This window comes from Nicotiana attenuata, chromosome 1 (assembly GCF_001879085.1).
Source record: "Nicotiana attenuata strain UT chromosome 1, NIATTr2, whole genome shotgun sequence".
In the NCBI taxonomy this organism is placed as follows: Eukaryota; Viridiplantae; Streptophyta; class Magnoliopsida; order Solanales; family Solanaceae; genus Nicotiana; species Nicotiana attenuata.
The window spans coordinates 14,392,729-14,405,061 of NC_031989.1; the positions used below are offsets into that span (position 1 = coordinate 14,392,729).

The 12,333-nt window shown below is 36.7% G+C and overlaps 2 protein-coding genes across 3 annotated transcripts; one reads left to right on the top strand and one right to left on the bottom strand.

Annotated features, from left to right (window-relative positions):
• Nucleotides 629-2,848, top strand: LOC109244664 (pentatricopeptide repeat-containing protein At2g46050, mitochondrial). Its single transcript, XM_019411824.1, has one exon. It carries the CDS (start codon nt 763-765, stop codon nt 2,605-2,607), a length of 1,845 nt encoding a protein of 614 aa, XP_019267369.1. The 5' UTR covers nt 629-762; the 3' UTR covers nt 2,608-2,848.
• Nucleotides 3,125-11,177, bottom strand: LOC109244747. 2 transcript variants are annotated; one of them, XM_019411984.1, is made up of 14 exons: nt 10,747-11,177; nt 9,669-9,727; nt 9,324-9,426; nt 9,106-9,215; nt 8,901-8,969; nt 7,241-7,849; nt 6,428-6,966; nt 6,287-6,351; nt 5,379-5,458; nt 5,082-5,186; nt 4,854-4,993; nt 4,612-4,740; nt 4,025-4,177; nt 3,125-3,935 (listed from the first exon to the last, which is right to left on the bottom strand). In XM_019411984.1, the coding sequence occupies exons 1-14, from the start codon at nt 10,934-10,936 to the stop codon at nt 3,782-3,784; spliced, it is 2,505 nt and encodes an 834-aa protein (XP_019267529.1). In that variant the 5' UTR covers nt 10,937-11,177; the 3' UTR covers nt 3,125-3,781. The 2 variants fall into 2 exon arrangements, with proteins under 2 accessions (XP_019267529.1, XP_019267460.1); XM_019411915.1 differs by having other exon boundaries at nt 5,379-5,482.

The following is a 12,333-nucleotide window of genomic DNA, read 5'->3' on the forward strand; positions in this document are numbered from 1 at the left end:
AGCACACTCCTGATCTCGCTCAGAGCTTCTTCTTGGCCTCTGAAACTCTATTCGTGGTTAGCTTCTAGTTGGTTTTACCTAGCTAAAAAGGTGGACATGTCTGTTGACATTTTCTGCAACAGATTCATCACCTCGTTCATTTCCGTTGACATTCTCCCACAGAGTTGGAAGGATGCTCTGATACCACTGATGCGACAGCTAGGTTTTAGGGCTAAATCTACAACAAGCTAAGAAAGAGAAGAAGAAATTAAAATGAGGATATTTCCATTTATGATTTCAGCGTCCCATTACAGAGTATATATGCCTCCACTACTAGCTAAAAGACAAAAGAGTTTAACTAATTCTAGTGGACCCCAAGAGCCTAGAATTGACAAGTAACGGGGTCAATGTGTCTTTACCAAAACTTACATTTAAATTAATACAGGACTCAATTGCTCATACTCAGAACTTCAACTAAAGGACTCTCTTAACTTACTTAACTGCTAAGTATTACTGCGCAAGCTCTTCGTACAACCCAGAATAGCTGCAGCTTCCAAACTTGCATTCACATTTCCAACTTGAATGATAATACAATTATAAGTGACGTTATTGTAACACGTACATACTCAAGTAATTTATTATGGTCAAACATTCAAGAAAAATGTTACACTTATTAAGATAATACAGTACAAAAGATTGCTCAATCTTAATTTCTATAACCATCCAAAGATTGTATGGCCAGTCATTTCTCCGGGCCACTAGTGTGGCTATTTTCCGCAATCCATGATTATCCGCTACATTCCAATTCCAATCATTTCCTTTAACCAGCAGTTATTATTTCTAACGACCACTGCCGCCACCATTAGTTCACCTTTAGCTAGAGTAGAAGCTTCAGTTCCTACTGTTAAGCATACCAATTATAATGATTCGAGTAAATCCCACACTTGTATTTCCAATGCCCTTAAAATTTCAGCAAAAATGGGCAATCTTTATGAAGGCAAACAAATACACGCAAATATAATTAATTTGGGTATGACTAACGTGCTTTCCCTGGGAAACCAGCTCTTGCATGTTTATGTAAAATGCAAAGAGTTTGCTGATGCATGCAAGCTGTTCGATGAAATGTGCGTTAGAAATGTTGTAACTTGGAATACGTTGATATGTGGTTTAAGGTATTCTACCGAGCGTTTTAATGCAAATGTTCATCTGGGGTTCCATTATTTCAAGCAAATGTTGATGGAATCGGTGCCCCCTGATTGCATTACTTTCTGTGGGTTGCTCCAACTGTGTGTGGAGTTAAAGGACGGTTTTTGGTTGGGTAAGATGTTGCATTGTGCAATTGTGAAGTTGGGATATGATCAAAGTTGTTTTCTTTGTGCCAATCTTGTTGATCTGTATGGAAAGTTTGGGTTGGTTGGAGAGGCTAGGTGTGTTCTTGATGGGGTTTTGGCGCGTGATTTGGTGTTATGGAATGTTATGATTTCTTGCTATGTACTGAATGTTTTGGGTGAAGAGGCTTTCTGCTTATTCAATTTGATGAGATTGAAGGGGGTTGAGGGGGATGAATTTACATTCGCTAGTCTACTTAATTCCTGCGCGAGTTTGGGGTTTTATGACTTAGGTAGGCAGATCCAAGGACTTGCCGTTAAAATTTGCCTTAACATGGATGTGGTGGTTGAAAGTGCACTTGTTGATATGTATGCCAAGAATGAACATATAACCGATGCTCGCAAGGTTTTTGACGCGATGGCCTTCCGAAATGTGGTCTCTTGGAATACTATTATTGTAGGTTATGGACGCCGTGGAGATGGGAAGGAAGCTATCGAACTTCTAAGAAGGATGTTAAGAGAGGATTTTGTTCCTGATGAGCTCACTTTGGCTAGTGTCCTTAGTTCATGTGGTAACTTATCAATGGCCACTGAAATTGTACAAGTTCACGCTTATGCAGTAAAATATGGATTCTCAAATTCTTTATCAATTGGAAACGCGTTGATAAATGCATACTCAAAGTGTGGTAGTATTGCTCATGCTTACCAGTCCTTCAGCTCAATAAAAGCACCAGATCTTGTCTCATGGACCTCAATGATTGGAGCTTATGCATCTCACGGCTTTTCAAAGGAAGCTATTCAACTTTTTGACAAAATGTTGGTAAATGATGTGAAGCCAGATGGAATTGTATTTCTAGAGGTTCTCTCTGCTTGTAGCCATGGTGGTCTTTTTTGTAAAGGACTGCAGTACTTCAGTTTGATGACTAATCACTACCAAATTATGCCAAGTTCGGAACACTATACCTGTATTGTAGATCTTTTTGGGCGATTAGGCCTTCTGAATGAGGCTTATGAAGTTGTAAACTCAATGCCAGTTGAATCCCAAGCAGATGCCCTGAAGGCTTTCATTGGCACTTGTAATATCCATGGAAATATGAAATTGGCAAAATGGGCAGCAGAAAAGCTTTTCGTTATAGATCCAAATGATACTGCTACTTACGTCCTTATGTCAAATTTGTATGCCTCTGACAGTAATTGGCTTGATGCAGCCTTCATCTGGAAAATGGCAAGAGAGAGGTTGCATAACAAGTCGCCAGGCTGTAGTGTGGAAATTGCTGGTGGATTTAACACATTAGCATGAATTGACAAATCCTTCACTGCAGTTGCAAACACTTAGGCTATCTTTAGCATGAAAATGCAAGAGAACACTAACGCTTTCTGCACCACAGTGGTGTAAAGCATGTTATAGTAGCCTCCTACAATGACGATGTGTGTTAGAAATTTTTGCAAAGATTGTGAAGGGTAATTGTCTATACTGTTGCCTTCTTGTCTGTAGAGATTTATTTTAGAATCTGTATATTTAAGAAGATTCACACTTCCATTCAGAGGATGTATGTTTTTCCTTCATCCTTTTGATACTAACTTTTCATGGCTTAACCATAATCAGCAACAACATACCCAATGTATTCCCACGAGTGGGGAAATCAGCAACTCCCTCAATTACGATTAAGGGGGAAAAGGAACAGTTAATGAGACTCGGTGCCATTGGAAGTGGAATTGTTAACCATGAGGTTGCACATTGATCCCCAGCACCCAAAGCTGATATAATCCCCCTTTTGAATTGAAGGATGTCTAAGATCATAACAAAAAGATAAATAAACATAAAGAAAAAGCCAGAGACTTTACTTCTTCCCTTTCCTCCAATGGGGAAAAGCTACAAACTGGCCACCCAATTTCATGTAACATCTTCTACAAGTGTAATACAGAGCATACAAGATACACCATAATTAATACGTACAAACAACTGACACAGTGAGCTATGCAGCAGTACATATATGGGACTTTATACAGGAGCATAACATTGAAAGTGTTTACAGACTTCACCAACATTTAAACATGTCGGGTCTAACTTGCACCTCCATCACCATTATGGACTTGACGGAGAAAGAATAAAACAAAGTTAGTATACCTTGGACATTTCTCTGCACCAATATTTTCTTTCCTTTTTCATCTTCTCTATTGTAAGTTATAACCTCCCTGACTATACAAAATGGACCTTTTCTGCTTTTGCTTCCTATAAACAATGTTATATAAAACAGGACACCAATGGTTGAGTATCCCTAAGCCAAAGGAGAACTTCAAGAAAATTAAGATAACTATTTGAGAACAACTAACAAACATTTGGTTCCCCTTATCCACTAATCACCTGCCTAATAGGGAGAAGTGTCCTCCTGATGGAACAATTCATTGTCTGTTTTCAGCATCAAGCAGCTCTATATGTTATGTGCTTGGGCTCAAGTAGATTCTAGTATGATCTATCTACCATCTCTTTCATTATTACCACTGAAAGAATTTTGACGAGCCAACTCATAATTTTCTGATTGAGGTTGTTCGTTCTCGCAGTTTACTGCGGCTGCTTTTGAACAGAGGAAAAGAAATGAAGAAGTATATATTGAAACATGCCATACGCTGCAGAAATGACACATTAAAATGTCAGAGAAAGACTGGAAGAGGATAGAGAGAGACATAGAAGGATAATTTTTTATAGCTGTTCATACCTGTGCCAAATCCAGTAATTTTGACTTGTTTCTAATCTCCAGCTAGTAGCAGCCATTGCTAATGCAGTGAATCCCGCAAGTAAAAAGCCCCACCGAAAGCGCTTTAGAAGTGACCGAATGAAATTATGAATCCATGCTTTTACAGTTTCCCATCTGCATTCAGTTCATGCTTAGCCGAAATAGTAGAGATTAAAACAAAAAATCATAAAGTAATCCTTATATTTTTATTGCTAGAATCCTTGCTGTTCTTTTTCTTCCTTCACAATTGAAAAGTGTAGGTATGGCTTATGGAAGATAAACATGGATCATATGCTTGACTATGGGGAAAGTTTTCAGAGAAGTTCATAAGCTCAGCCTCAATATTCTGTATGGAGTTGTTGACAAAATTAGTTGAAAATCGTTAAAAATGAACCTGTGGTAACTGATTTCTATTGCAAGGGACCTTTGAATGTAATCCTATAAAGATCATACATTTTGCAAAACCAAAACTTTCCTATAAGAGTATGATCATATATGAAAAATGAAATACTATCATCTTTCAGCTTTATTTACAGGTCTAAATTTTTCGGATCAGGAAATCCACCTACCTGTTGAGCATGTTCAAACAAATTTCTGTTGGAAAGGAAATCCACCTATGATGAGTAAAGAATTCAACCAGGAACCCAATTAACAGACCCACAGTCCCAATAGCCACGACAAGAATAATGTTCGAGGACCTGTAAAATGTTCAACCAGGTTAAAGCTGATCCACACGGTCCAATCACTAGAAAGCCCCAGCCCACCTTTTTTTTTTCTTTCTGATGAAGAGAAAACCTCATTTCAAATTTACCTGGTCGGTCCACTTTCAGCCATGAGGGCTGTCAGGATTGCAACAACAGTGTGAATGGTCCTCTTTGAAACTTCATCGATAGCAGCCAAGTATACAAAAGTACTAACAACAGCCATGAAAGATAGCCAGAAATCCATGAACTGGTGCCATCAACATAAAAGAAACCATTAGATTACTTAGCCACCAGGTGCCAAAAATGCAATATTTCAAAATCCATAAGAGTGATACCTGTAAGACATGGAAAGTTAGTGCACACCAAGTGCCAACATCACATGCATGATACAGACCACTTGAGATACCACTTGATGTGTAAAGAACCCATTCAGCAAATGCCTGCAGAAGAAAGGAGAGTTTTACCTTTTAAACATAGAAAATGAAGAATCCAAGGAATAGCTCTTTCTCAAGTTCATCCGCTTGTCTGCTTAAAATATAACCCTGGATACCTGACTTTTATAGCATTTTCAATTGAGTATCAATCAGAAGAAATTAATGGTCTTAGGAGGTTATCGGATTAGCTAATATTACCTTATGACGGAGGGCCCAGTAAGCAGGGAGCAAAGCTGCAGCATTGGATGCAATAAGGGTAATTGATTGCCACATGTGTCCTACATCAGTTTTCAGCACTTGTCCTTTAAAAGACTATTGCATAATTAATGACTATTGATGAGAAACTACTGACTTGAAATTTTAACAAAAACGTAAACAAACAAATAGTAATCAAGAGTGTACTAGCAATAGCAGAGAGCTTGTTGAAACACATGCTGCAGTTGCAAATAGTTCAACACCGCATCACGATCAGAACATGTTATCAGCATTCAGAACAACAATAATGAACGGCTGAATCCACTAGTTGCCTTATCTAATTGTTTATCTAGAAATGATGTTCACCAATTTCTACTTCTTAAGGGTGGTGGGGAATAACTATGGGCCAAGATTATTGTTATTATTCTTCCCCCTGTTCCCAGATGAAAGACATGCTGGAGTGAAATTTGTCCAACTTTTGCTGATTTTGGACATTGATTCACTGATTTCTTAAAAATAAAAATTTGCATATTCAGAAGCTATACAGAAAGTACTATTAAGTACGCATGGATTTTTGAATATTTACTAAGAATTCTTTTTCAAAGGAGAAAGTTGTCTAGGACACTGCAAATATAACTGTGTCATATAAAAAAGAAGCATATTGAGTACAAATGTTACTTCTCAGATTATCATGCGTTGAATCAATTGACAGGTTTACTCGAGATAGTACCGATTGTGCAAGACAGTAGCTGGTTAGTACAACCTGGAATGCTTGGTTCTAGGCTCAATTTTAAGTGCTAATTTAAGAGTTATCAAAAATACACAAACCGCAGAGGATATAGCAACACTTCTTGTAAAATGGCTAAAGGCACAGAGACAAGTCTGAAAGTCACAAAAATACAATGGTTAACCTGAAGAAGAAACAAGTTCAATACTGCAGTCAAAGCCTCCATAGCGCCTACCACATGCACAGAAACTGAAAAGGACAGATTGGATTGCATGAGAACATGACGACTCAATAGCTTAATCTTCAGAAGTCATCATATACAAACCTGTAAAATGTGAGACCACTTGCATCCAACACAGACTGGCATGTCCCATGCGAAGAGCATTTTTGTGGGCATCTCTCTAGTGAGATAGACATGATAGTTTCAACGGTCAAACTATGCCTATCAGAAATTGGGTGCCTTAACCCAAAACTCCACGTTCCTCCTCTAGCATATATGATATAAAAGCTGATGGACTTATCACTTGCATCGTGTATCTTAAAAAACATGGAACCGTTGCAGTTGCTTGTGCTGTTTGCATAGAAGTAATCCCAGTTACTAAGAGACGGCAATCCACCATATCTGGCATATATTTCCCCACTTATCTTTGCATCTGATGTAAGGCGGACATGGATATTTCCGCCAGCAGCAGCATAGGGGATGTCCAGAAGGAAAAAGGTCCAAGTGTAATTCCTCATATCTCCATCAGAGGAATTACTCAAAAGAAGTCCCAAAGGGAAATTAGCAGAGTTTGAGGAAGCTTCTCTACTGATCGGTAGATAATAAGATTCAAAAGCAACAGATGGGTTTTTCCTCAGAAACGTCTGCACAGAACCATTTCAAGAATTCACAAAAAAAAAAAAAAAAAAGAGACATGGAAAGATTGACAAACTAAACAGGTCATTTTTGAACTGTGCAGTTTGCACTAGAAGAGAAAATGTGTACTGTACATCTAGGGTAGCATGTTCTTTTAATAAGCAAGAAGCTCAGTTATCCAATACCACTACCTACATGATTAATGTGCAAGTGAACAAGTATATGAAATTAATGAAAAGATTTGAGAAAGATGGAAGCAGTCCAAACTCATTATTAATCCACCTGAAGTGTGTATTTTGCTGATGTACAGTTCAATCCAGCCTTATCCGCAGGACACCGAAGTACTTGCCATTCCAATGAATAACATATTGTTGTGATCATTTCTTGGACTACTACCATGCTTTCTGACAGGTTTGCTGGCTGAATTTTAATATACCAACGACCAAGTCTAGGTAAAGGTATGACCAAAGGGGTTCTGTTTATATCAGAAGAATAATCATACACTTGTGGCAGTGGTATAGCCCCATGCCGAACATAGCACATAAGGGAAATTCCGCTGCTGCTGATGGTTCCATTAGAATGCTGTGATTGAGTAAACGTGATATTTAATGCTGTGATTATTAGCTCCTCGGCAATACTCACTACATCCAAGGAGTAGACTTTTGACCCAGCAACATCAAGACAGCTATCCTCGGTACCTCCACAGGGAGTCACATTCGCTGCAGTTATGTTATAAGATCGACTACCTATTCCACTTTCAGAAGATATATAGGTGTCCAAACATGAGAGTAAACTAATTGTTTGGTTGCAGAATTTTCCCAACATAGCAGAATTTGTACACCCTTCCACAGTTATATTACCACTGAATGAGTAAGAATGTCCTCGATTAATCTGCAAAAAGAAATCAATGAATAGAAATTAGCTAGCTAAGATATTACACTGTTGAAATGATGGGCATTAGGACTTTCAAAGAACGGTTTTTCTTCCGTAGTGGTAAGCTAGGCTCCAAGGGACAATAGTATTAGATTTAGAACCTCCAGATTCATGGCTAGAATAGTATTTCTTTCATTGTCAAGATAAAGGAACAATAATCTTCATCATACAAGTGGACAGCATGCAAACTTGAAACACACCTGCTACCTTTTTAACCAAACAATTTTCAGTATGTATCAAATCTCTCCTTACCAATGACTAGCCCAAAAGGGAAGAGCACAGGCTTCTCTCTCAAGCAGAACACTTCCTTACCTAGGTATTTTTACATTCACAGATTTGGCAGATCAGTTAGCCCCTTTTTGATGTAGTGGCTGTGGCTCATTTATTAGCTACATAAACTACAACGCTCACCAATCTACCATTTCTATAGTTTCTTCCTCTAAGAAATCTTTTTCACCAGTTTCATATAATGCATGACAACATCAAAAGAAAGCTGCAAGTCATTTCCCCATGTTTCTCTAAGGTTCAGTGGCTGGGAGCTCTGGGAAAATCAAAATCATTATTGCTGAGCTAGTGAAAGAGCTCATGTGGACGTTTAACACGTTCTCCACTTTATTTCCCCTCCCCTCTTCGTAATCCCAAACAAGATTAATCCAGTTAGCTCTCCTTTTTCACTTCACCCTATCCTTCAGTTCCTAGCCAAACTAACCGACCTTTCATCTTTTACTTCCACTCCAGCGAAGTACAGATTGGAATAAACATAGTGATAATTTGATTCTTTGTCGACACAGTAAATAGGAGAGAATATCAAGTTGAATTCTTCAACAATACTGGGTATTAATTGATCACATAGAGACGCCCAGACAGAATTTTCAGATAGATCAAAAGAGTATTAAAAAAAACTGCCTATTCGATCATATGTTGAAAACTCAAATAGTGATATCCATAAGAAAGAAGCGCAAAAGGATACTGGCTAAAACATGGAATATAAATAAGTCAGAGCAAGTACCATTTTTGACTGTGTCCTTATAGGTCCGATGCCGTTAAAGAGACCAAAATACCATATTCCTGGAGAAATCTGCGAAAAAGCTTATTTCAAACCCAAGTACACATGCATAAGACCACCATGAAGAGAATTTTATCTGTCAAAAGAAAGAACAAGTATAGCACAAACAATAAACTAGCCCACAAATATTAGAAAGTTAAGAATAAACCTGCTCGTTTGTCAACGTCAAGAATATACTTTTTTGCATGGGATAGCACTTCTCAACAATTTGAAGGTCTAGTGACCCTCCAAAGGAACTATTCGAGATATGATCTATCACTACAGATAAAAGACTATAATTACTTGTTTGCGGCCACATCCTGCTATAAAATCATCACAACCACATAATTGTATGTCAAATGCTCAGTCTCAGTTAAAAGATCATACCTAAACCTGTAAGAGAAGTGTTATAAACATCTGGAAGGGGTGGACTTCCTTCTCGGAAGCAGATCATCGGCAAAGTACTTACTTTTCCTATGCTTTTCAGGTTCTGCTTGCAGTTAGATTCAGGAATTAAAGATTGTAAAAGGATAAATATTGGGATTAAAAGCATGGTATGATCAGGCGGAAAAAATTCTTAAATACCAATATCAAGGAAGTAAAGGGAGAAAATTGTAGTGCACAAAAGGAGCAAATTACATTATCATATATTTAGCACAAACAAAAAGAGCTTACAAAGTTGTAAAGTTATAAGCAAAACTTCAATGACAAAAGTATTGGCTGTGAACTTACAAGGCCAACATTGGATTCCAAATCAATAGTCACTGAAGAGAACCATGGTGGTAAGTCCACTGCAGAAAGGCATGGAAACCGAAACCAGTAAGCCATTAATGAAAATAGAAAGAAACCCTTGCTACACATGTTACTTTGTATATAACATTTCCTTACACAATTATCTGTGATGCAACCAAAACTGAACAAAGTGACTTATCAAAATCAAAAGATAGCCATCAAATGAGGAAATCCAGCTAGGAAAGATTTGAAAAACTGAGAGACTAACAAAATAAGAAAGCACTAATATGCCGGTAAAAAACAACATTTCTCAAATATCAACATAGATGTAAATACTGATATTCTCTTCACAAACACAACCAAGATAGATAAAATGTTCATAGTTAAACATTAGAAAGCACTCAAGGCAAAGACCAAGCTAAACCCGCAACTACAACAACAACAACCCAGTAAAATCCCACCAAGTGGGGTCTGGGGAGGGTAGAGTGTACGCAGACCTTATCCCTGCCCCGAAGGAGTAGAGAGGCTGTTTCCGGGATAAGCTAAACCCGCAACTGCTGAATAAAAAGACAAGCAGCTCATGACTAAGGAGATATTAACAGGAATAGATAAACATAACCAGATTGTTGAATCAGAACAAGCATCAAATCAAAGCAACTTGTACGTCAGTGAAACAAATTATCCACAGACCATCAATTAAACCAACTAAAAAAACAAGAACAAAAACAGAACAAGCATCTCGGAATATTGCTCTCGTACATGTGTCACTGCATTCATCTATTCTTGTATTGATGAATACAAGAAATAGCAGCAAGTACAGAAAACCACCCAAACAAGGCAAAATATCATGGTAAGATATCAAGAATACTAAAAAGAATCAAAACCCTGTATTGCAAATTCGTCAAAATGAAACTTGAAACCTGCCTACCACAATCCGTCCCCCTGCCCCATCAAACTCTCTACACCCCCCCCCCCCAAAGTCCACTCCTCCACCCCACACCCCCAAAAAAGAAGAAGAAGCAAAACCCCACTGAGGAAAAGGGAAAAAAAACTTTAATCAAGTGATGCAATAAATTACCACTAATGTATCGCCATTCATAAGGTTTGAGCAGAGTTGTTGCATACGTGAAGCTAGAAAGAGTGACACTGTTGTGCCGACCATCATCATCCCCACCTTCCACTTGTGAACTAAAACAAGTAGCTGTAAACACTAGTACAAATACTACTAGACAAAGATTCGAATAAGAATGACCCAGAATCATAAACATGTTTGTTTCCCCCCTTTAAGAAACTGATTATTCTTAGTACAGAGAAGGAGGATGTTTTTATTGAATCATTCTCCTATAAATATACATTAGCTAAAAAATCTGATTTTTTAATGGAATGTGAATCAGGATTTTTGGTTATATATATATAATAAATTGTAGTACAAAATAAGTATATTAAATTAGCGTTTGGTGAATTTTTAGAGTATGTTTTTGGATTTGTGGGTTGACTAGTGTTTAATTGAAATTGGACTAAAAATTACTAGTATAATATTGTGTTATTACGTCAAATAAACACGCCACCATTTCCTTGGCAAGAAGGATGCGAGTAAGTTCACGCGCCTCGTGGAGGTCGATGAGTGATGGTGTAATAAACACGCTAGTGGGAAAAAGATGATGGGACAAAGTTGGAGAAGAAAAGTAATCTCAATTAATTACTTATGTCTGAAAATGAAAGTTTAGTTTCTTTTTTTGTTGTGCGAATTTAGTATACTTAACAAATTGATACTCCAATTATGGGAAATAAAATTAATTTATATTTATAAATCCAAATAGAGTTAGTTATATCATTAATTTGGATGGCTTGTAGTTATAAAACTTTTGCTGATCTCGTAATATACATTAAAAAAATTCTTTTTATGTTGTATTTTATTTTAATTTACTAATTTAAGATATGAACACGAGAAATAAGGAAAATAATAACTTCCGGTAGGAAATTATAAGCTTAAAAAGAACAAGTAAAGAACAAATTTGAGAAAAATAGGAAACGTGTGTAGTTGTAATTTTCTTGCAAGAGCCAATCGTGCATGTTCTTAATACTTCTTAGGGGTCGTTTGGTAGATGCATAAGAATAATGTTGAATAGGATGTATTAGTAATGCTGAAATTAATTGTGCTTGCATTAATTATGATGGTATTAGCTATGCTGACATATTTCTTTATCCATTATTTGGTTTGATACATTAAAGCATTGCACAATTTCTAAAAGAATTGCTTGTTTACAAAAATGTCCTCAAAACCAGTCCATCACTCTAACTTTTTAAAAGAAACATTTGTTGAGAAATGTTTTTATATGAATTATTTGATTTGTCTACCTATATTGTAATATAAAACTATATATATATATATATATATATATATATATATATATATATATATATATATATATGTGTGTGTGTGTGTGTGTGTGTGTGTGTGTGTATATATATATATATGCTAAGTATTTATTTATTTACTAGAGATAAAATTTTATTTCTCACTATTTGGATTATTTTAAACTTGCATTAATATAATAACTAGCATATTTTAATCAAGCATAAACTTTGAAGGACAATTTTATCTTTAACTAAGCTAATGCATGCATTAAACCCATTGCATTGCTAATACCATGGCTTTCTATGC

Excerpts from the sequence above, each read along its gene's own strand:
- LOC109244664 (XM_019411824.1), top strand. The coding sequence starts at position 763 with ATGATTATCCGCTACATTCCAATTCCAATCATTTCCTTTAACCAGCAG.
- LOC109244747 (XM_019411915.1), bottom strand. The coding sequence starts at position 10,936 with ATGTTTATGATTCTGGGTCATTCTTATTCGAATCTTTGTCTAGTAGTA. Across the intron at positions 8,970-9,105 it reads TGACGTTGACAAACGAGCAG|ATTTCTCCAGGAATATGGTA; the intron begins GTTTATTCTTAA and ends GCTTTTTCGCAG. Across the intron at positions 4,178-4,611 it reads TGTTTGAACATGCTCAACAG|ATGGGAAACTGTAAAAGCAT; the intron begins GTAGGTGGATTT and ends AACTGAATGCAG.